The sequence below is a fragment of the Euleptes europaea genome, chromosome 6 (genome assembly GCF_029931775.1).
Source record: "Euleptes europaea isolate rEulEur1 chromosome 6, rEulEur1.hap1, whole genome shotgun sequence".
Lineage (NCBI taxonomy): Eukaryota > Metazoa > Chordata > Lepidosauria > Squamata > Sphaerodactylidae > Euleptes > Euleptes europaea.
In genome coordinates, this window is record NC_079317.1 from 5129817 (window position 1) to 5154998 (window position 25182).

A 25182-nucleotide genomic window follows, 5' to 3' on the forward strand; every position below is an offset into this window, starting at 1 on the left:
ACTGTATTGCATTCACGCGACCTCTGTAATGCCTGTCTCAAACTGCTGGAAGTTCTGTGTCCCGAGTCACACGCCTGAGAGTTTAAAGAAGAAAGGAGAGGGGAAAGATGGGAACTCCCAGGGCACATCTGCTTTTGTTCCCCCAGAAAGTCAGTTTTCCTCCTCTTCCCACGGGCTTGCAAAAGCCTTGCACGCAGTTATTTCTGGTCCCTTTAAAAGAAACCGCATGAGCCGGCACCAGGCCTGCTGTGACAGAAATTAGGGTTCTCTGAACTGGGTACGGGTGTGTTTCATTAAATTTATTATAAGAGAGAAAGGGAGGGGAGATGCTGAAGAATCAAGGATTCTTGATTGTATGGGCTGAACCATTTGCATTTGCAACTTTAATCTGTGCTCCCGCCCATGGGTTTTCTTTCAACTCCCTTTAACGGAGGCTTTAGAGGACACGTGTGCACTTCACCAGTCTTAACAGAGGGTGAACCAGACCAGTTTTAGACAGAATCATAGAGTTGGAAGGGACCACCAGGGTCATCTAGTCCAACCCCCTGCACAATGCAGGAAATTCACAACTAACTCCCCACACCCCCAGTCCATGCCCAGAAGATGGCCAAGATGCCCTCCCTCTCATGATCTGCCTAAGGTTATAGAATCAGCATTGCTGACAGATACCATCTAGCCTCTGCTTAAAAACCTCCAGGGAAGGAGAGCTTACCACCTCCCGAGGAAGCCTGTTCTGCTTTAACTGTTAGGAAATTCTTCCTAATGTCTAGACAGAAATGCTTTTGATTTAATTTCAAGCCGTTCTGGTCTGACCTTCTTGGGCAACAGAAAACAACTTGGCACCATCCTCTATATGACAGCCCCTCAAGTACTTGAACATGGTTATCATGTCCCCTCTCAGTCTTCTCCTCTCCAGGCTAAACATACCCAGCTCCTTCAACCTTTCCTCATAGGACTTGGTCTCCAGGCCCCTCACCACCTTTGTTGCCCTCCTCTGGACATGTTCCAGCTTGTCTACAAGATGCCCAGGAACATCTTTTTAAGAGATGTTTGTTAGAGAGAGGCAGTGAATAAATAAAGGAGACTGTATTGGGCTGGAAGGATTGGGGAGGTACTGAATAGGGAACGCCTGTAGTAACTTCTTTCTTTAAATACATGGCGCTGTTAGGCAGAGTTGCAGCTAAATACGTTTCCAGTTTGCAGACACTTCAGGCTCGCCTCGCTGCTGTTGTTGTTTCGGGCAGCTGTAAGTTTGTGCGCTGCCCTCCCCCCTTCGCCAACCTCCTTACTGAGTCCTTTGTAAACTGAGCTGAGGAGCTCAGATGCCTGCTTCTTCCCTGCAGCTGACTTGGGGAGCTCCGCTATTGTCTCTTTCCTCCCTTTTCCTCTCCCTGGCCGATCAGTTTTTCTTCACTGGAGCGGGAAGCAGGGAGGACGGATCCTGTGCGCGCGCCTGAGGCTTCTGCTTAGCTCATGAATGCGATTTCCTCTGCTCCTTGCTCGCAGGAAGGAGGAACCATGGCTCTGGACGGTATTCGGATGCCGGATGGCTGCTATGCAGATGGGACGTGGGAGCTGAGCGTCCATGTCACGGACCTGAGCAGAGATGTCACTCTGAGGGTCACGGGGGAAGTCCACATCGGTGGCGTCATGCTGAAGCTGGTGGAAAAGCTGGGTAAGCTGTAGCTATTAGGAGGGAAAGGTGTGGTCGTCCTAGTTGCTTTGGTGTTTCTCCGAATGTGGGAGGGAGGAGCATGTGGAAACAGGATTGCATATTTGTGTCTCACTTAGGACTGATTTTCAGAACCCTGTGGCTTTTTTAAGATGCTTGTGATATAGCAATAAGTATGAAATAGGCTGATTGAGTAGAGGTAGCGAAATTAGAAGGTTAAATGTACAATTTACCAGACAAGGTAGCAAGATTTAAATATGGGGTATATCATGATTCTAATAATGGGAACTGTTTGTATTTTAGCTGGTTAATGGGGGCGGTCTAAAAACGGCACTCTTTGTAAGATTAGATATACTGTATGTCTGATTCGTGTTGGAGTGATTGTTATTTTTTTTCTGATTATGAAATAAAATTACTTGGGGGGAAAAGATGCTTGTGCGTTTAGGGGTGGATATGATAAATTTAATGGCTGTTCAGCTGCCCCCCCCTTGTATATTGTGTGTGTGTGTGTAGTGCTGTAGACTTCTGGCGACCCCGGCAAGGGGCTTTCAAGGCAAGTGAGAAGCAGAGGTGCTTTGCCATTGCCTTCCTCAGCAGAGTTTTCTTTGGAGGTCTCCAGTCCCAAGTACTGACCCTGCTTAGCTTACAAAATCTGATGAGATCGGGCTATACCATGCCGCCTTCTCTTCCTGGCCCCGTCACATTAGTCCTGCTGAATCTATAGTTCATCTATTCCCATCTCGTCATTGTGGTCTGGACTTTTCTTCCCCAGCTTTATGCCGTGGCAGTCCTATTTTGTTATGGTGTTGAATCTGCACATAAATAGATACACGTTCAGTTTCAGAGGAACACCTGGCAGAGACAGTATATTGGCCACCCTGAGGTTAATGCTTGGGAAAGACGGTGGCTTCAGAACTAGCAAGTCAGGGTGGGGTTGATGTATTGATCCCAGATATTAAAGATTTGAATTGCTTATTTGGACCAATTTCTGTTACTCATCTGCCTTCACTAATGATAATTATTTGTGTAGTGCATGTCCGCCAAGGTAACTAGTACAGCAATCTCCAAATTTTATTTTTCTGGAAGAGGAAATCAGTATATTTGGGCAGTTTAAAAGTCTTTAATGCCAAAATAGGGACACAATTACTTTATGGTGCCCCTATATGGATTCAAGCATCTGATAAATCCATAGAACAACCCCAATCATATTTTTTGAGGAAAGTTGTTGGAGTACCACCATCTGTTCCCTATGCGGCTCTTTGCCTTGGATGTGGACAGAATCTAATAATAACTAAATGTGGCTTATTACTATCAAGTATTGGCTTCGCCTTCTGTTCCACTCGAATCCTTCTAGCTATGTGTTTCAATTCCTCTTAGACTCGAACTGTATCTCTCATATAGAACTAAAAATAAGGTCCCTCATCATCACTATAGATTCCCTTTTTCTACTTACTGAATCTGCAGCCTTCTCAATTATAAGAGCCAAATTATTTCAACATGAGCTCCATTCATTATATGAGTCTGCTACTAAGACATGCTCACCTCTTCACCACGGAACATTTCCTAAATCTGGTGAAACTGCCACGTATTTATATCAACTGTACACTCCAGAAGTGCGCAGGGCCTTTTCTTTAGCCAGACTTAATGTATTACCATCAGCCTTACTAACTGGCCGTTATGCTGGTGTCCCCCTTCCCGATAGACAGTGCCCTTGCTCTATGGAAGAGACGGAAACCATACAACATGTTCTCCTTCGGTGCCCCTTGTATCAAAGTTTACGATTAAAACTCTTAAATCCTAGTTTGAGTCAGATGGAGGGACTTTCTAACTGTTCAAAGGTTCTCTCCCTTCTTAAAAACCAGGACCCTAAAATCATAGAAATTGTGGCAAATGTTTTTGATGGTGTGATGGCAATTCGCTCTTCTTTTTAATAAGTTATGTTACGTTTTTACTGTACTCAGATGAATGTTGGATATGCCAAGAAAGGTATCTGAACTGAACTGTGTAGTGCATGTGCAGCTGAATTCTAAGGCCTGTGATCCCCCTCTATAAGTGCTTAATATTAAAAGCTAGTTTACGCAGTCAGTGGAATCATGTATTAAAGCTTTCCCTAGACTATTGAACTGTAGGCTGTAACTGCCCTATATGTTGGGATGCTGAAATGATTCATGTGTGCAAAAAGGTGGCTGCTGCTCTATTTTTAATTTTTAATGGGGCAGCCTGTGATTGTGCAGCCTGCAGTTGTACAATCCAGGAAAAGTTTTATCTTCTGATTTCAGCTAATAGTATAGTCTAGCCCTTAAATGTTAACTTCTGTAAAGATGAAGGAGTAATTAGGAAAAAAATATTTTACAGTAAGAGTTGTTCGACAGTGGAATCGGCTACCTAGGGAGGTGGTGAGCTGCCTCTCACTGGAGGTCTTTAAGCAGTGGCCGGACAAACACTTGTCAGGAATGCTCTAGGCTGATCCTGCATCGAGCAGGGGGTTGGACTAGATGGCCTGTATGGCCCCTTCCAACTCTGTGATTCTATCTGATGCCGCTGCTTCATCGGCTGCCATCTGAGTGGAGGCTTGTACGTCTGCAGCTGAAGCAGGATTCTGTGCTTGACGGATGGGAGAAAGCACCTGCACAACCCTGCTTTTCTTGTCCCTTAAACACTTAACATCCCAAGGGCCTTTATAGCTGTCCTTTGAATGTTGTCTTTGCATGCTATCAGTGGCCCCAGCCTTCCATTCCTCATCCCTCAAACTCTTGAAATAGAGATGAACTGCAAATCTAATAGAAGACAGGCCCCGTATGTAGCTGGAGCCGTCTCGCCTCTTTCAAACTGGAGAAGTTTCTCAAAGACTTCGTAGTCACAAATGCATGGTGATGGGGGGGGGGAATGGTGCCCAAATCACATTGCAGTGCTCTGGATTCTAGCTTTAACAAAAGCTCTGTTGTTTGTAGCATTTCCTTGATTTTGGGATTGTAGTGTGCAAGTCTGAAAAGTCTAAATGCCAGTTCAGGAGAATCTTTGCATCAGCTGGCAAAATATTATGGCAGTCTTTTTGCACTAATACCATATGGTGGTTTGCATCTAAGCTTAATTATAACATTGATTTTTGTCCTGACTTCTGGTTTGCTGAAAATGGAGGATGGAATTAGACTGTGAAATGTGTGCTGTAATTTCGTTACCCACACCTTGAATTAAGTATGGAAGAAGACCTAAAGTGTGGGATATGTTGTACAGAGACATTTTTTTTAACCACTGGGCCATTTGGAACTGGGTGCTCTTCCATAATCTTAAGTTACGTGCTGCTTCTCCAGAGACCGGCTCGAGACATTTGCCAACTAAAAGAATACAACAAAACTAAACAAGCCTTTAAACACATGCTTGGGCATTAAAAAAAAGCATTAAGCAAATGCGAGTGGCTTAAATGGTATTCATACAACAGTCGTCAGGTTAGAAGCATACCATAAAACAGCTTTAAGAGGAGCAAGCGTGGTGTAGTGGTTAAGAGCGGTGGTTTGGAGTGGTGGACTCTAATCTGGAGAACTGGGTTGGTTTCCCCACTCCTCCACACAAAGCCTGCTGGGTGACCTTGATCTAGTCACAGCTCTCTTGAGAGCTCCCTTAGCCCCACCTTCCTCACAGGATGTCTGTTGTGGGGAGGGGAAGGGAAGGTGATTGTAAGCCGGTTTGATTTTTCCTTAAGTGGCAGAGAAAGTCGGCATATAAAAACCAACTCTTCTTCTTAAAAAATGGAACCTCTCAGTGAAGACTGTGAAAGAAAGTAAGGTGAGCTTGAGGCAAGCCTGCAAGAAGGGCTATAGGCAAGGGACCAAAGGCAAGGCATTACTGCTGAGAGATCCCCACCTCCTATTGCCACGTGCCCCACCTCTGCAGGCGGGGACACCGAGAGAAGACAATGTTAACTGGCAGACTGGGCAATCCTGTCTAACATACTTAGAGGCTCCAGCTCTCCTTGCTTTCTGCAAACTATGCAAAAGAGCCCTCATTCAAGAGGGCTCTTTGCAAAGGTAAATAGGAAGGTGCAGTAATGGAATGATCAGAAAGTTGCATTGGTAAAAGGATCGGGACTGTGGTTTAGACTATGATATTGCTACCTATCACTGTAAGTCTGCTCAAACTAGGTAGTTTCTACATCACTTAACCTATCATGCTTTGATTCAGCTCTGCTTGAGATTTCTGCTTGTTTTCAGATTTTGGTAGTCCAACCCCTATTGTACTGTTCACTGGATGTCCCATGCTGTTGATCGTACTTGACTGACACTGTGTAATCTGCCTTGAATCTCAGTGAGAAAGGCGGGTTATAAATAATTAAATAAAAATAAGCTGCCCCATTGAACCCAGGGAGCTAAGTTTAATCACTGCTTGGAAACTTGCCCTTGTTTCAGCTAATATTGGTTACCACTGTTCTCAGGTTATGCTTTTTCCAGTTAGAATTTTATCACCCTGCTTTCTCCAGAAGGCATTCACACATGAACACATGAAGCTGCCTTATACTGAATCAGATCCTTGGTCCATCAAAGTCAGTATTATCTGCTTAGACCGGCAGCAGCTCTCCAGGGTCTCAGGAAGGGTCTTTCATATCACCTAACTGCCTAGTCCCTTTAACTGGAGAGGCCAGTGATTGAATCTGGGACCTTCTGCATGCCGAGCAATTCCCCTCCTGTTCACCACTAATACTGGATTATGCGTTGAAATCAGGCTATGAATTCCCCAAAAAAAGCCTCCTCAGCTGCCCAAGTACCATTTGCCTCTGTGATTCCCATCTTTCCCCACTCTCCTTTGAAAATGACAAGATTGGGGAAATTCCTCTCCTTGTCAGGCTTTGGTACTGTATCAACCATCCCTGTAAGTCTTTTGAAACTCCCCCAAAAACCACACCCAAGCGTCTACAACTCTATGGGGAAAATGGTTGATTGGACCAGAATTTTTCTTCAGATACAGTCCATCTGTCTGGTTACAAATGATACACACAACTCAGAAAGTTTGAAATTCTACCTTCCTGCATAGCTATACACTAATCTTAAAAACCCAATAAAGTTCATTTAAAACTGGATTTCTGTTTCTCACTAATAAGTACCAGTAGTAGAAAGAGATTTAAAGTGCCTCAGGTGGTATAAGTGAAATCTTAGTTCAGCATCCAGTACAGAGCAGCAGTAAAGTATCCAAAACAACTTCCATCTTATATTTGATGATGGAATGCAATTAAAGAACCACTTTCAACAAGTGTTAAGTAGTTGGATTTTCTTTCCAATCCTTCTCTCATCTCTGTGAATTAATAACTGGGAATGCGCTTGAGGCTGGAAGCCCTGGGGTGAGAGTTAAAAGTTCATTCTGCCTGCCTAACCCTTTGTAACACTGGGATTTGCACCTGTACTGGGATATACACCTGGATGGGCTCTCTCTGTGTTCAAGAGACATCATGAACACATGATGCTGCCTTATACTGAATTGGTCCATCAAAGTCAGTCTTGTCTACTCAGACCGGCAGCGGCTCTCCAGGGTCTCAGGCAGGGGTCCTTCACCTACCTGCCTAGTCCCTTTAACTGGAAATGCTGGGGATTGAACCTGGAACCTTCTGCATCCCAAGCAGTGAGCCAAGGCCCCTCTCCAATCATCGACTGCTGCTCTCTGCTCCCTGGGACCTTATTTCCCCTTGTGTGCCCTGTTGTTGTGATCTTTGTTCTTGCCGCAGAGGGTGGCTGTTTGTATTCCCAGCGCTTGCTGTCTGTCACTGCGGGCTGTGTAGCAGTTGGTTCATTGGTCCAACTTTCTCTGGAGGGTCCCAAAGTGAGGCTGGTGGATTGGACCCTTGACATATCCATCCATTATGATACTCCTGTCCAGGTTCAGCAGTCTCTGGATTGGTATGGGCTGTTATGCTTTCGCACAATTCTTTGGACATAAAATCTCTTTTGATCTGCTGCAACTTGGGCATCCCATTACATGCAGCTCTTGTACCAGAAGCATCGGAAGTAGAATAACAGAATCATAGTGTTGGAAGGGACTACCAGGGTCATCTAGTCCAACCCTCTGCACAATGTAGGTAATTCACAACTACTGTCACGCCCCCAGTCACCCCCGCTTCATGTCCAGAAGATGGCCAAGATGCCTCCCTCTCATGATCTGTACATCGGGTCATGTTTGTTTGGGTCATTTTAGACTGATCTCCGTCATGCAAGTCGCCTTGAACCAAGAGGAAAGGCAGGATATAAATGTTTTAATAAATTAATTAATAATAAATACATGTTGGCAAGATCAGGGTGGTTGTAGAGGATACCACTGGTATTTCAGTTCTTTGCTTTTCTGGGTTGTTGAATTCTTGCAGGGACAACTCTTGCCAGGTTTGCTAATGTTTCCTTGTGACAGAAAAGCATCTCCCAAGATTTCCTAGTTGACACTTCTGCCCTTGAGCAATCCAATTTCAATTCTGGGTTTGGGATGGAGATGGCTTTGGTTGTTCTCGTGGACTATCTCATGGACACATGAAGCTGCCTTATATTGAACCAGACCATTGACCTATCAAGGTCAGTATTGTCTACTCAGAATAACAGCGGCTCTCCGGGGTCTCAGGCAGAGGTCTTTCACATCTCCTACTGCATGGTTCTTTAACTGGAGATATGGGGGACTGAACCTAGAACTTTCATGACAGGAGCCTTTAATGTAATGGTGTATTCTCCTTGGTGTGGTGTTTGTAGAGTGAGTTGGGCATACAGGGAGTGGCTCTCTGTCTCTCTTTTTAACCAGTCACTGAGAGGGATGACAAGGATGTTGTATCTCTGTATCTGGAGCACTGGAGTTGTGTGTTACCAATATGCTGGTGACGGCCAGCTCTAGAATTCATGAGTCCCCAGAAGCAGCGGTTTCCATCTTGGATCAGAGAGCTGGAGATCAATTGGGTGACTTTGGGCTAGTCACACTCTCTCAGCCCCACCTACCTCACAGGGTGTCTGTCTCTCTTTTTAACCAATCTCTGAGAGGGATGATGATGTTGTATCGCATCTTTGTGACTGCTACGTGAGGCTTACAAGGGTTCAGATTTCTCCCCTATGTTTGATATTTTTGTGTGACCGCTTGGGAAGGTTATCTAGAGCACTAGAGTTGTGAGTTACCAGTATGCTGGTGACTGCCAGCTCTAGAATTCATGATGGCGCAGCGGTCTCCATCTTGGGTCAATGCTTTGATGCCACGTTCAAGGGGCTATGAAGGAACAAGTCGAAAATGAATTCCGATGCAACGGAGACAATGCTGGTTGGAGGAGATTGCGATACTAGCACTCGATGGGATTTCCCTAGCAATGGCTGATTGTGTGAGGAGCATGGGAGTCCTTTTGGATCTGCTCCAACTCTTTGAGAAGCAAGTTAGTGCAGTAGCTAAGGAGCTTTTTTACCAACTATATTCAGCATGTAGATAAATACCCTTCCTGGACTCAGTTGATTTAGCCATGCTTATCTATGCTAGCATAACCTCAGGGTTAGACTACTGCAATGTGCTCTATGTGGCACTGCCCTTAAAGACAAGTTGGAAACTTGAATTAGTACAAAACTCCACAGTATGACTATTATACAGTACAAATTATTTTAATCATATTTCACCTGTTTTGGAAACTCAGCACTGGTTTCCTCCATGTTTCCCAGTTCAATGTAAGGTGTTCTTTCTGTCATAAGAACACAAGAAGATCCCTGGTGGATCAGACTAGGGGTCCATCCAGTCCAGCATCCTGTCTCACACAGGGGCCAACCAGTTCGTCAGGAGGTCTAGAATCAGAGGCCGAGGCCTTCATAAAAACACAAGAAGAGTCCTGCTGGATCAGATCAGGGGTCCATCCAGTCCAGCACCCCATTTCACACAGTGGCCAACCAGTTCCTCTGGAGGTCCAACCACAGGGCGTAGAGGCTGAGGCCTTCCACCAGTGTTGCTTCCTGTCAGTGTTGCTTCCTAGGAGATAGAGCCACTCCTAGGCCTATCTTCTGTGAAATCTGTCTAATCCTTTTATTATATAAAGCCATAATGACCTGAGAATTACACATCTGAAGGAGCACCTCTTATTTATGTTCCTCCTAACTGAGTTTGTTGCTAATCCCCCCACCCTTGCCCAGTCAGAGAGGAGCTTCAGGGTGATTTACAGAGAACATAGGAACATAGAATTGGAAGGGGACCTCCAGGGTCATCTTGTCCAACCCCCTGCACAATCCAGGAAATTCACAACTACCCGCCCACTCCCCCCAGTGACCCCTGCTGTATGCCCAGAGGAAGGCAGAAAAACTTCCAGGAACCCTGGCCAACCAGGCCTGGAGGAAAATTCCTTCCTCGCCCCCAAAGTGGTGATTGGCACTACTCTGGCCATGTAAGAAAGGGCCGTGAGAGCCAAGCACTGGCGGTGGACTCTGATCTGGAGAACCGGGTTTGATTCCCCACTCCTTCACATGAGTGGTGGATGCTAATCTGATGAACCGGGTTGGTTTCCCCACTCCTCCACATGAAGCCAGCTGGGTGACCTTGGGCTAGTCACACTCTCTCAACCTCACCTACCTCACAGGGTGTCTGTTGTGGGGAAGGGAAGGTGATTGTGAGCCGGTTTGATTCTGCCTTAAGTGGTAGAGATGTGTGTGTGTTAAGTGCCGTCAAGTCGCTTCCGACTCATGGCGACCCTATGAATGAAAGTCCTCCAAAATGTCCTATCTTTGACAGCCTTGCTCAGATCTTGCAAATTGAAGGCTGTGGCTTCCTTTATTGAGTCAATCCATCTCTTGTTGGGTCTTCCTCTTTTCCTGCTGCCCTCAACTTTTCCTATCATGACGGTCTTTTCCAGTGACTCTTGCCGTGTCATGACGTGACCAAAATACGACAGCCTCAGTTTAATCATTTTAGCTTCTAGGGTCAGTTCAGGCTTGATTTGATCTATAACCCACTGATTTGTTTTTTTGGCAGTTCACGGAATCCGTAACACTCTCCTCCAACACCACATTTCAAAGGAATAACAATTTCAAGCTTACCCTGATTCATGCTTCTCACATTCCATGTTCCTATTTTATGCGTCGAACAGCTTCGGACTTTCCTTTTGCATCTATTCATGTCAACCACTGAACGTCCTTTCGGCTTTAGTCCAATCGCATCATTAAGAACAGCACTACTCGTACTTGTCCTCTGCTCTACCCCAGTAGCAGATTGAGTGCCATCCGACCTGGGGGTCCCATCTTCCAGCACTATATCTTTTTTCATTTTGGTTTGTCTCATCATAGGGTTTTCAAGGTAAAGGTTGGTCAGAAGTGGTTTACCAGTGCCTTCTTCTGCGCAGTACTAACCAGAGTTAGCTGTAGTGGCACTGCCGTTGTCTACGAAAGATCTTCCGCCAGTATCACCTTCCACTACTGCTGCTGCCCAGTAGCTAACCTTCAGGGATTCCTCTACCCCCATCCCCATTGGAACTGCCTGTTCTCTTCTGCGGATGTGGCCATTGATCCCTTAAGGGGGTGGATGCATCTTCGTCTGGTGTCTCAGCTGTGACGATTCCATCTTGAGTGACTCTGCTAGGAGTTTAGTCTCTTGATAGAGTCTAGACCCCTTACGGTATTGCTCTCAGCTTCCCTGACACTCACAACCCCCCTCACCACGTTAAGGTGTGCATCCAGAAGGGGAGTGGTAGAGATAGTCAGCAAATATAAACCAACCCTTCTTTTTCTTCTCATCCTTTCCTGCCTTCCCGCTCATGATCTGCCTGATTCAAAAGTTTTCAACTGGCCAGTACTTGGCTCTGTTAAATCCTGCCTTATCAGGGCTGCCCTGCTATCTTCTGGCCATGTGCACATTGGTGGGATGTAGCAATGTTTGTGCTATCTCGCTGTTCATCTGTCCCTCGCCCTCCTCTCTGTGATGTGTCTGCCGTTCCCTTATTTCAAGCCCGAGCTGCTGTCTCTCGTCTGTGAGTCCCTGAGCCCTTCTCTGGCGATCCCTGACCTTCCTGCCTAATCCTAGCTGATCATCTTCCTCAGACAAGTATTTCCACATCCAGTTAAGAATGCTATGTGGTCTTTACGGCCTGCGTTGTAACCTCACAGACAGTCTTGCATGTGGCACTTAACCAATCCTTTCCGATCAGTAGAGTCCTATGCTGCTCATTGCTTGATGGCAAGTAGACCAGTTAGAGCCCTGGAGGGCCTGGGCTAGCCTGATCTCAGAAGCTAAGCAGGGTCAGCTCTGATTAGTGCTTGAGTGGAGACCACCAAGGAAGTCCAGGGTTGCTACACTGAGGCAGGCAATGAAAAACCACCTCTGTCTATCTCTTGCCCAATCTCGTCAGATCTCGGAAGCTAAGCAGGGTCAGCTCTGATTAGAACATGAACACATGAAGCTGCCTTATACTGAATCAGACCCTTGGTCCATCAAGGTCAATATTGTCTTCTCAGACTGGCAGCAGCTCTCCAGGGTCTCAGGCTGAGATCTTTCCCATCTCATACCTGCCTAGTCCCTTTAACTGGAGATTCCGGGGATTGAACCTGGGACCTTCTACATGCCGAGCAGATGCTCTGCCACTGAGCCACAGCCCTTCCGCTTGGATGGGAGACCACCAAGGAAGTCCAGGGTTGCTACGCAGAGGCAGGCAATGGCAAACCCACTTCTGTTTGTATCTTGCCTTGAAAACCAGCAGCAACTTGAGGGCACTTTCCACCACCAGACCAGTTAGATTTTAGTACTTAAGCAAAAGGCTGTTAAATTGGATTTAAAAATGGGTAAGCCACAGAGGACACTGACACTCTGGCTTAGGCCAATACTAATCATATTGTGGGCTGCTTAAGGAAGACAGCAAGCTGTCCAGTGGGGCTTCTCCCAAGGCAGCACAGGGCCTGGGAACAGCTTGGCAAATTGCATCCAAGGAACTTGTTCCAGTGTGGTCTGCATTTGAGGGGCTTGTTTAACATAAATTATGCATGGTATGGAGAGATTGGACAGGGAGAAGCTTTTCTCCCTCATAATACCGGAACTCGGGGTCATCTGCTGAAGCTGGAGGGTGAGAGATTCAAAACAGATAAAAGGAAGTCTTTCTTCACACAACGCAGAGTTAAATTGTGGAACTCCCTGCCCCAGGATGTGGTGATGGCTGCCAACTTGGAAGGCTTTAAGAGGGGCGTGGAACATGTTCTTGGAGGAGAGGGCTATCCATGGCTACTAGTCAAAATGGATACTAATGATGCATACCTATTCTTTCCAGTATCAGAGGGGCACCCCTGCTATATCGGGTGCTGTGGAACACAGGCAGGATAATGCTGCTGCAGTCGTCTTGTTTATGGACTTCCTAGAGGCTCCTGGTTGGCCACTGTGTGAACCGACTGCTGGACTTGATGGGCCTTGGTCTGATCCAGCAGGGCTTTTCTAATGTTCTTATGTTCTTAACAATAATGTACAACTTCCTACTATTTTTTTTTTTTACAGCTGAAGTTTACACAGTCAATCTGATGCTTTCTTTCCTTAACAATATGTCTATGGCTGATTATTGCAGTACTGCAAACAGAATTCTCCTATCTGCTCCCCAGCACACTTCTGGTACTGTGTAAATACCTGGCTTGCTGGGTACAAAAGTCATACTTGGTGCAGTTTTTTTTAAAGCCATCCTCTGCTTTGCTAAGACCTTTTGCACTGATGTAGGAAGGAAGGAAAGGCAGACATAAATACTTGCTTTGAAAGGAAGCTTGTATGAAGGACTCTTAAGTTTGGTATGGTTTTGTGAATAAGGAAAACCGATTTTAATAAAATAATTTTTGTACTTGGGTTATGAAAGTGATCGCATAGGGAAAAAGTGTCTTGTTGAGCTTCTAGAGATGATAAGGGGAAAATACCACTATTACTTGCATAATGACTGTTTCCCACTGGCTTAGAGTGTCATTGAACATAAGAAAGGCCCTGCTGGATCAGACCAAGGCCCATCAAGTCCAGCAGTCTGTTCACGCAGTGGCCAACCAGGTGCCTCTAGGAAGCCACAAACTAGACGACTGCAATTGAAAATTGGTTGGGTGTATAATTTGCTCGAGTATAGGATGGGATCTGTTGGAGAAGAGAAGCAGTTTAAGGTGCTCAGTGCCAGGTCAGATTTAATTGCTTTGAACGGGATAAAATCTTGCTTGACGTTCAGGCATGTATTTTCTGGGACACTTTTAGGCAAAGTATCTCATGAGAAGGATTATGTGCAAGTTTGTTTTGCGGGTTTAATGAAGTGCTTGCAGAAGCTTGCATAAAAGCACATCTTCCTGTCAGGGCTTCTGACAGCTCCGTCCTCAAACAAGATGGTTCCCTCGCAAACAAAATGGAGTTCTCCGTACACTCCTCCCCCTCCCCGTTTTGCACACGAGCTCCGGCCAGAGATTTACAATTGTATTGGGACCCGCCCGTGTAAATCTTCGATCTGATATCGGGTCCTGCGCACAAAGCCGAGAACTCGGCCATCTCCTCCACTGATTGTTCATGATTGTTTCTGTTTAAGTTTTACTTAAGTTGTTACCGGCAGGAAACGACTACATTGTCTCTTTGTTCCTGTAACCCTATTGTATCAGCCCTATAAATGTATCCACACTCCCACTGTCATGTATTCCAACCTTGCACGTCTCTTACTGAAATCACTGACTTCTGAAATAAATCTTTGAATCGCTGCTCTGCCTGGATTGAAGGTCTATTGCCTGAAGCGCTGTGTATTTGCTGAAGCCTGACACTTCCCTGAGATGTATATTTGTTGACAGCTGCACTTTTCTTAAGGAACTAGCATGCTTTCAAAAGTCTGTTGTGGCAAAATAATCTTTAAGGTACCGCTGGATTTTTGTTTTAGCATTGTTTATTTCAATATGAGCTCTTGTGAGTCACAGACCACTTCTTCAGATATAGATTTTTTTGCTGTCAGGTCACAGCTGACTTATGGTGACCCCGTAGGGTCTTCAAGAAGAGGAAGAGTTGGTTTTTATACCCCACTTTTCTCTACCTTAAGGAGTCTCAAAATGGCTTACAATCACAATCCTTTCCTCTCCCCACAACAGGCAGTGAGGTAGATGGGGCTGAGAAAGTTCTGAGAGAACTGTGGCTAGCCCAAGGTCACCCAGCTGGCTTCATGTGGAGGAGTGGGGAATCAAACCTAGTTCTCCAGATTAGAATCCACCAAGCAAATAGTTTAAATGAAAATTAACTGGTATTTGGTACAAGGTCAGAATATGATAAAACATGTTAAAGAACAGCTAATTAATATTTTCAAATAGTGGGTCCTGTACAGTTATTAAAGATGAATGCTTACCTCTCTTCCAGTGACTCTCACAAATATATAACCTACTAGGCCAACTTGGGATGCCGGCCTCTGATTTCTAAACATGGTTGCTCAGAAGCAAGTTCCTTGGGTCCAATTAGAATTTGTTTCCAAGCACTTTTCTTGGCATTGAAGCCTTTGGGGGAACTAGGTGGAAACTTTAGACATGAGCTGCCTTGAGTCAAGAAGAAAGGTGGGTATAAATGTTTTGATTAATCAGTAGGTGCTGTGGAACACAGGAAGGATAATGCTGCTGCGGTCGTCTTGTTTGTCGGCTTCCTAGAGGCACCTGGTTGGCCACTGTGTGAACAGCCTGCTGGACTGGATGGGCCTTGGTCTGATCCAGCATGGTTTTTCTTATGTCCTTATGTTCTGCTGATGGTTGGATCTCGGCCTCTGTGTCTTGTGGAGCTGGTGTCGTATAGTGTCAGAGGAGCTGAGCTGCGTTTTAGGTTCTGAGTTAGAATGTCGCTTCTGCTGTGAACTCACTAGGTGACCTTAGGTGACCCTTTCTTTCTCTCGGCCTCAGTTCACCTGTCTTTCAGCCTCAGTTTCCCCGTCCACAATGTGGGAATAACACTGGCCTACTTGTGAGAAGAGTACAGGATAGTGTGTGTGTGTGAAGTGCTTCAAACATTAGAAGTACTGCAGGAAGTTTTCAGTGGAGATTACCTGTAACTTTGAATTAGGTGTAGTAGTGTTCCATTTGTCTGGGGTTGGGTGTAGGATTTTGCCAAAACAAGGCATAAGTATTAGAGAGAATGCGTGCATGCATGCAGCTTCTGTAAAAGTAAGAATGGCAAAGACTGGGTGAGCCACCTTACCCAATAGGCTGCTTCAATTTTTGAAGATATATTGGGATTCTTAAAGCCTCGACTGGGATTCTAAGACATTTCACACGATAGTCCTTAAGCATGTGCGCAGTATGGTGTGGTGATGGCCCGATTCTGCCCCATATTTTGCATAAACTGGAAGCATAGTGGTATTAATAAGAACATAAGAGTCTAAGAAAAGCCCTGCTGGATCAGACCAAGGCCCATCAAGTCCAGCTGTCTGTTCACACAGTGGCCAACCAGGTGCCTCTAGGAAGCCCACAAGCAAGACAACTGCAGCAGCAACATCCTGCCTGTGTTCCACAGCACCCAATATAATAGGCATGCTCCTCTGATACTAGAGAGAATAGGTACATAGAGAGTAGGTATGCATCATGGGTACTGTGGTTATTTCTACTGACAGAAGGGATTACCATCTCCATTATCGGTATATGTTTCTGGGTACTTTGGGACAGTTTCTGATTCATTTCGTTAATGCATTTCGTTCATGTTTAGAGCATGTTAGGGATAAGAGTCCCTTCTGGAAGACAAACTAAAATAGTGGCACATTACAAACCCCAGAATATAAAATATATCTTAACAACTTTAAGTCTCAGGGTACCATGCAAGTAAGTATGTCCTGAAGCTTGTAACAGTTGTACAAATGAGTGGCTCAAGGCGCCCGCTTTTTAAAGTTCTGCTGCCTTCCACAAAACTGACCTTTCAAAGGAAATAGCTGAAATCTCTAGCTCTAAAAAAAGGGCTGTATTCTCCATGTTCTCTTTTGTCCATCCTGTTTGTCACATTATTGTTGAGAGAGATCTTTGGATACCAAATGTATGTTTAGAACAGAGGTACACTGTATGTGTCTTCCATTTCAGTTCTATAAACAACACGGCTTTGCAGACTTATTCGCTTTTCCAGAAATGTCTGTTTGTGGAAGGTGAGCATCTGTCCAAACCAAAGAACCTGAAATGGGCTTTTTCTCCTCTTAATTGCTTCAAAGAATACTCTGTTGCCACCTGAATGGTGGTGGAAAGTGCTATCAAGTTGCTGCTGATTTATGGCAACCTTGTTGTGTTTTCAAGGCAAGAGACGTTTAGAGGGGATTTGCCATTGCCTGCCTCAGTGTATCAACCCTGGACTTCCTTGGTGGTCTCCCATCCAAGTACTAACCAGGGCCAACCCTGCTTAGCTTCCAAGATCTGCTGAGGGCAGGTTAACCTGAGCCACCCAGGGCAGGGCGCCATCTAAATACGGTTATCTTAAGTCTTGCTGTTTAGGAAGGCCACAGCCCTCCGTTTGCATGACCTGAGCAAGGCTGTTAATGATAGGATGTTTTGGAGGTCATCAATTCATAGGGTTGCCATAAGTCAGAGTTGACTTAATGGCACTTAACACACATCCATACAGGATAGCTCTAGGAAGAAGATGCCAAGATACACTTTCTAATAAATATCTTGGGGCCAGAGCTGATATAGCACAGTGTATCCCTAAGGGATCAGGGACATACCCTAGGACTGTGCAAGTCAGATAGATCAGTAGGAAGGAACTATGGTTGACCCCTCCAGTACAGTTTTGGCTTCTAAGCATTGTCAAATGGGAGCAAGTTGTCACAGTAGGAAGAGCTGCCCACACTGTTCAAGTAACAGGAATTTACCAGGCCATGTCTACTTTTATCTACTGATGGGATGGAATGCAGTGGAGAGGAAACATGGAATTTTTGAAGTGTGGTTTAAGTATATTTGGTCTTTTTGTTTACCCTCAAAAGGAACTGTAATTACCTCTGCTGACAGTTACTAAACTTGTAATTTGTGTTTATGGCTGTTGGTGTTATAGCCACAGGTATAGTATGCTGCGTGTGTGTGTGTGTGTGTAAAGTGCCATCAAGTCATGAAGCTGCCTTCTACTGAATCAAACCCTTGGTCCATCATAGTATTGTCAACTCAGACCTGCAGCGGCTCTCCAGGGTCTCAGGCAGAGGTCTTTCACATCACCTTCTTGCCTAGTCCCTTTAACTGGAGATGCCGGGTATTGAACCTGGGACTTTCTGCATACCAAACAGATGCTCTACCATTGAGCCGCAGCCCTTCACAGCCAACTTATGGTGACCCCTTCAAGGCAAGAGACTAACAGAGGTGGTTTGCCATTGTCTTCCTCTGCATAGTGTCCCTGGAATTTCTTGGTGGTCCGGTCTTCCATCCAAATACTAACCAAGGCAGACCCTGCTTAGTTCACAAGATCAGGCTAGCCTGGGCCATTCAGGTCGGGGCAGTATGCTGCTTACCTGTTAGATTTGGCATAAATCTTACTTCAACTGCTTGACATTTTGTGTTTTAGGATTCTACCAGACAATTCTCTGGCTTTTCCTACTGAAGACAAAATTTGCTTGAGATGTGTATGCATGGGACTCTCTCAGAATCAATTTTCCACTTGCATCCTTGTATTACTGTCCTTTCTGTAGATAGTTTCAGAATGGTAGCTGTGTTGGGCTGCAGTAGAACAGCTAGATTTGAGTCCAGTAGTACCTTAGAGACCAACCAGATTTTTGGGGTATAAGCTTTTGAGAGCAAAAGGTCCATCAGAAAGCTTGATTCTCAAAAACCTGTACCCTTAAAATCGTGGTGACCTCTAAGGTGGTGCTGGACTTGAATCTAGCTAGCCATGCTAGAAAAAGTTGAGGGCAGCAGGAAAAGAGGAAGACCCAACAAGAGATGGATTGACTCAGTAAAGGAAGCCACAGCCCTCAAGTTGCAAGATCTGAGCAAGGCTGTCAGAGATAGGACATTTTGGAGGACTTTGATTTATAGGTCGCCATGAATCGGAAGCGACTTGACGGCACTTAACACACACATACATCTTTTCTGTAGGTGTTGTTGCTGTCCTTAAGCTTTCCTGGAGCAATATTGTTTTTTATAGGGGTTTAGTTTAATGGTAACCATCTGGAAAGTTAGAGAACAACAAGTTTTTTCAAAAAGTATCTGTTGGAAAAATGTGAAAGTGATAAAAGTTTTTAATAAATGTGTTGGCCTACTATAGCGTCTTGTTGTTTACAGTAGTAGGGTTACTGTGCTGTGTTCTTTTGAGTGGTTGGTAAAATTCTGCGACCATGTGGTCTGCCTAGATCTGATAGGGTAAAAATGTACCAACCAAGACCAGGTATGAATTGAGAATTTGGAATTCTTTGCCTTGTTACTGCACGCTGCGTAGTAGTCAGCTGTGAATCTAATGCACTCGTACCAGTCAGCAGCCCCTTGAAAGCAATAATCTTTTGGGAAAACGTAAACACCCAAATCGGATTTTGTCTTGAAATCTGAGAGAAGAAGCAAATGGGACATAATAGCAACGGAGGCTTTAAATGAAGTCAGTGACTCTGGGTGCTAAACATCAATACATTTCCTCTTGGAACAGGAAATGGAATACACAGTTAGGCACTTGAGCTATTTGGCTGGCAGGATTTGTCCCAAAGCACGGCTTCCAGCAGTTGACTCACCCTTGGAGGAAAAAATAGTTCCTTTTCTGTGCAATGCTTTCAGTGAGTTGGATTTTTTCCTATACAAGGCTGCTTTTAAATAACACTGGTTTAATGTGACTTTTTACTTTGGATGTTGGGAGGGTGACTCGGAAAACAGTTTCAAGGGATGCTGATGAGCACTGATGATGAGAGGACTAGATTTGCTTCATCCATTGGGATTTGTTGATGGGGGGGAGAGGCAATGGCAGAAGGAACTGTGGGGAAGGAAGAGGCGGAGGGGGGAAAGAAAATGTGGTCGGAGGAGTCAGTGGCAGGAGGGTGAAGGGGAGGAAAGGATGGCAGTGGAGGAAGAGCTTAAGATGCAGAATAGAGGGACCAAATGATCGGGGGGCTAGAGCAACTGCCCTATGAGTAGCAGTTAAAACGCTTAGGGCTGTTTAGCTTGGAAAGAAGGTGATCAAGGGGAGACATGATAAAGGTCTATAAAATTATGCATAGTCTGGAGAGAGTGGACAGGGAGAAGCTTTCCCCCCCCTCTCAAAATACCAGAGTGTGGGGTCATCTGAAGCTGGTGGGTGAGAGATTGAAAACAGATAAAAGGAAGACTTTCTTCACACAACGCATTGGTAAATTGTGGAACTCCCTGCCCCAGGATGTGGGGATGGCTGCTAACTTGGAAGGCTTTAAGAGGGGAGTGGACATGTTCATGGAGGAAAGGGCTATCCATGGCTACTAGTCAAGATGCATATCTATTCTCTCCAGGATCAGAGGAGCATGCCTATTATATGAGGTGCTGTGGAACACAGGCAGGATGGTGCTGCTGCAGTCTTCTTGTTTTTGGTCTTAGAGGCACCTGGTTGGCCGCTGTGTGAGCAGACTGCTGGACTTGATGGACCTTAGTCTGATCCAGCATGGCCTTTCTTATGTTCTTATGAAGAGAAGCAGGAGCACAACCTTTCAACCAGTGGAAATGGAGGGGAATTCTTCCCAGTAAGTTCCTTGTAAGGCCCTGTTGACCTTGTTTCCCTCCCCCCACTGCTTGCACCTTCTCCCTTTGCAATGATTATAAGTAAAATATTTGACCCTCTCCACGCTGTAAAGGGGGAGGAGGAAGTTTAGTCTATGCCATTATTCTCTTCTCTCCCTCCCTCCTCCTCAGGCCGTGTCTAAGCTCTGAACGCAAGCACTGCAGAATTTTTGCTCCAGTAAGTGGGAGTGACATCAGAGCAGTACACTCAATAATAAGCAAATAGGGCCCATGTGTGTGGACATTAAACAGGGGTCCCCATCCTTTTTGAGCTTGCAGGCATCTTTGGAATTTTGCCACGTTGTGGTGGGCACTGCCACAAAATGGCTGCTACAGCTGACCTTCAGTCACACAGTGAAGATCCTTGTGTTGTGGAGGCAGCTGCTGCCAAAGTAGTGTTTTTGAAAAACTTGGTACAGCCAATCCAAAGACTTGCTATGCAAAAGCCCCACCTGGCCCCACCCACATTCTAAAAACACTTGGCGGGCACCAGGAAAGGTGTTGGCAGGCGCCCTGGCACCCATGGGCACAATGTTGGGGATCTCCCAGTCCAATGGTACAGTAGTTGGTGGAAAATGGAATGCTGTGCACAGAAATGCATATAATGGGGATAATCCTCTTTTTTCCCAGCATAGGAAACGGGAGTACAAATATTTACTTTTTCCTTAGCCTTTTTCATTGTCAAAGCTTATCAGTCAAACATGCTTTAAAATTTTAATATGAGCTAATACAAGCAGCTGTTGGCAAAGCTTAAATCTAGCGCTTTCATCTTTTTTCTTATTTTGCAGATGTCAGTTTATAGCCATGTTTTAATTTCAGCATATCCAACAGTAGACTGAAACTGAACTGAAGAGTATAAAGAATATACCCCCAAATAAGGGAGTAGACTCCTGGCAAATATCAGCTTTTTGTGTTGTTATCAATTCATTTAGATTTGGCTGCTTTTTCTTCCAAGTGGATAGCGCTGATTATCTGGCTAGTGTGGGATTAACTGCTAGTTTAGATCAGAAGAGTCATGTAGTTTCCTTGAAACGGAGACAGACAATTGAAGATTGGGAGCTGATTGCCTCCAATAGATTGCTCTGGTCTGTTTGACAGTCCCCAAACTCTGGCTTGTTATACCACAGACAGGAAATAGCTGGTTTATAATTTAGACCCAGCCCAAATCAGTAGTTTCCTTTCAGGGACAACCAAGTTACAGTCTCTTCCCTTAAAACACTGCACAGTTCTAAATCTGTACCATTTGTGTTGTACTAAGGTACTCTTTAATTTTCTAGTTGACTATAAATGGGGATACTGGAAATAAACAGGAATCTTGCTGCACTTTTCATCCTGGGCAGTGCTATAGCTTTCTAAGCCCCTTGACTTCAATGTACTCTTTTTAGGATGGCACTGTTTTCATTCTAGCATAAAGTTTTGTGGATTAACTTCATCAAAGGCATGTAGTAGATCTTCATTAGGCAGATGTAATGTGAGGGCATGAAGCCATCTTGGCCTCTACATGTGTCAGCAATTGGCAAGGTGTCAGACAAGGAGGTATTTTATCTCCCTAGCTCTTCAAACTATGCGCCGAGCATATCATAAGGAAAGCGGGATTAGATTTAAGATGAAGGTAGAGTGAAAATTGGTGGAAGGAACATTTAATGACTTGAGATACATCAATGAGACCACATTACTGGCAGAAAACAAAGAAGACCTTTAAGGTTGACAATGAAGAAACAAAAAATTGTTCAAGAGTTTCAATTCCTTGGCTCCATCGTCAACCAAAAGGGAGACTGCAACTGAGATATCAGAGTGAGATTGAGACTGGGAAGGGCAGCCTTGAAGGAGCTAGAAAAGATTCTTAGATGTAAGACTGTGTCCCTGTAGACCAAGATCAAGATAAGTCACGCCATAGTATTCCCCATTACGATGTATGGGTGTGAAAGTTGGACAAGGAAGAAAAATAACAGGAAAGAAGTAGATTGGTTTGAAATGTAGGGTTGGAGGAGAGTTTTACGGATACTGTTGACCAAAGCTGCTTAAACTGTGGGTCGTGACCCCATATGGGGTCGCGTAACTAAATGTGGGGGTCGCAAAAAATTTGGCAACAGTAAAAGGTTTCTGAACCTTTTATCAGTAAATGTTTGGTTTGTATACCTATTTTATATACCTTTATACCCGGGGTCACATAAAAATTTCTCGGGCGAAAAGGGGTCACAAGTGGAAAAAGTTTAAGAAGCCCTGCTGTAGATCACCAAAAAGGTAAATCAGTGGATTCTAGATCAAACCAAGCCTGGACTCTCCCTATAAGTTAAAACTATTAAATTGAGGCTATCATACTCTGGTCACATTATGAGAAGGCAAGTGTCACTGGAAAAAACTATAATGCTAGGCAAAGTTGAAAGCAGCAGGAAAAGAGGAAGACCCAACATGAGATGGTTTGACTCCAAGGAAACCATGGCTCTCAGTTTGCAAGACCTGAGCAAGGCTGTTAACGATAGAAGAAGAAGAGTTTGTTTTTATATGCCGACTTTCTCTACTACTTAAGGCAGAATCAAACCGGCTTAGAATCACCTTCCCCTCCCCACAACAGACACCCTGTGAGGTAGGTGGGAGCTCTAAAAGAGCTGTGATTGGCCCAAGGTCGCCCAGCTGGGTTCTTGTTGAAGAGTGGGGAAACAAATCCAGTTCATCAGATTAGTCTCCGCCGCTCATGTGAAGGAGTGAGGAATCAAACTCAGTTCTCCAGATCAGAGTCCACCGCTCCAAACCACTGCTCTTAACCACTATACGACGCTGGTCATTTTGGAGGACATTGATTCACAGGATTGCCGTTTGTCAGCAGTGCCCTTTTTATAGAAGACAAATAGGCCAGTGCCTGAACTGAAGAGTAAATGAACACAAACAACACTAAAAATGGCAATATTCAGAAACAAAGGGGGGAACATTTCGGTCTCCCAGGACAACAAATCATTGATTGGAAAGTCTCTGCTTTCCAGGAAAAAAAGAACTTGGAAGGGAAGCTCTAGCTAGCATGAAACTGATGATTGTGAATTAACCGAGAAGTTTGACACTCTTCTGACGGCTTAACAAGGGTTTGGAAGTTAACTGGCTTAGCAAAACTAGGAAGATGGGTTTATGTTTGCAATTCTACGTAGTTATTAACATCTCGCCCTGTGTTTCTTGCATTTCATTGCCCTTTGGCCTTCCTTCTTCCTTAACCTTGTATGTATCTAGTGTGGACTCGCTACATGTAAAGTGGACTGCAGTTCACCAAAGCTTATGCTAGAATAATAACTCTTTAGTCTTCAAGGTACCAGAAGACACCTCTTTTATTTTCGCTGCAGCAGACTGCTATGCTGCCGTTGGATGCTCCTCCGGATAGTTATTGCAGTCATGGAGGATATTGGAGAACCCGCTGTCTTCCTGAGAAGCCTAGGTGGTCTCATTTAAAAGGAGACAGAAAGTATTGATGTAGCGGTGTTTAGTTCATTTATTATCTGAAATCTAGTGTTTTTTCTCTCAAGCGGGTTGCCATATTGTCTGCCTGCGGCTTTGTTTGGGAGGACTAGCAGGGCTGCCAACAGGATCTTGTGGGCCTCGGGCATGGTGTGTGCCTCCCTTTGGGACCACTTGAAAGCTTTCCTGAGCCCACAGTAGTTATACCTATATCCATCTGCCTGTATCCCTGACCACCAGTATCCATCTGTGTGTAGCCATGGGGACCAGCATTCAAGTGTAAATGGAGCTGCCTGCAATGATAAACAGGTTATTTGGATTCCTCTTAACTAACTGGAGAGAGTCCATAGTACTGTGGGTTGTAGGATTTCTTCCCAGAGGTAGATGACTGCACAATAATTGTGTGTGTAAAGTGCCTTCAAGTCGCAGCCGACTTATGGCGACCCCTTATGGGGTTTTCATGGCAAGAGACGAACAGAGGTGGTTTGCCAGTGCCTTCCTCTGCACAGCAACCCTGGTATTCCTTGGTGGTCTCCCATCCAAATACTAACCAGGGCTGACCCTGCTTAGCTTCTGAGATCTGACGAGATCAGGCTAGCCTGGGCCATCCAGGTTAGATGCACAATAATTAAGATGATTTAATTCATTGTTAGGCTTATGCTGCGCTTCATCAAGGCAGGTGGTAATGTTACAGAACCTTGCAGCTTAAAATATTATAAAAATCAGAATTTAAAATCTGTTCATCTTAAAATAGGCTGATGTCTGACTTTTCAAATGCTTGTTGATCAAAAGACTTAAATCGTCCTCTGGAACAAGAGGGAAGTTCTAAACCTGAGGTGCAGGTATCAGAACACTGTCCTGTATGGGTTCCAGAGCAATCCTAAGCAGAACTATATTGTGGGAGCCAGTGTGATGTAGTGGTTAACAGCGGTTTGGAGTGGTGGACTCTGATCTGGTGAACTGGGTTTGATTCCTCTCTCCTCCTCCACATGAGCAGCAGAGGCTAATCTGGTGAACTGGGTTGGTCTCCCCACTCCTCCACATGAAGCCAGCTGGGTGACCTTGGGCTAGTCACAGCTCTCTTGGAGCTCTCTCAGCTCCACCTACCCCACAGGGTGTCTGTTGTGGGGAGGGAAGGGAAGGAGATTGTAGGCTGGTTTGATTCTTCCTTTAGTGGGAGAGAAAGTCGGCATATAAAAACCAACTCTTCTTCTTCTTCCTAAGCAGAATTATTAAGTCCATTGAAGTCAGTATGTTTCGCAGGGTGTAACTCTGTTTAGGATTGCTCCGTAAAGGTGTTCTAGCATGTTGCGTGGGTGCTTAGAGGGTATGATTGGGCAGAGGGGAGGCGGAACCAGTGCCTTGTATTATCCCGTAGGATCATGGGAGGCAGGGAAGATATTGATGCATACTCCTGTGGGACAATCACATTGTATTCTTCAGCTTCACTCTTTTTAAGAC

At 45.0% G+C, this 25182-nt stretch overlaps 1 protein-coding gene across 2 annotated transcripts in view; it reads left to right on the forward strand.

Annotated features, from left to right (window-relative positions):
- The first annotated feature begins 1487 nt into the window (after positions 1 to 1487).
- Positions 1488 to 25182, forward strand: part of FERMT2 (FERM domain containing kindlin 2) — a 133986-nt gene continuing 110291 nt past the window's right edge. Inside the window, exon 1 of one of the 2 annotated variants that reach the window (XM_056852080.1) lies at positions 1488 to 1671. In XM_056852080.1, coding sequence (XP_056708058.1) covers positions 1519 to 1671 — 153 coding nt within the window. In that variant the 5' untranslated portion in view covers positions 1488 to 1518. The remainder of the gene's footprint in view (positions 1672 to 25182) is intronic. The other variant, XM_056852079.1, reaches the window with a different exon arrangement.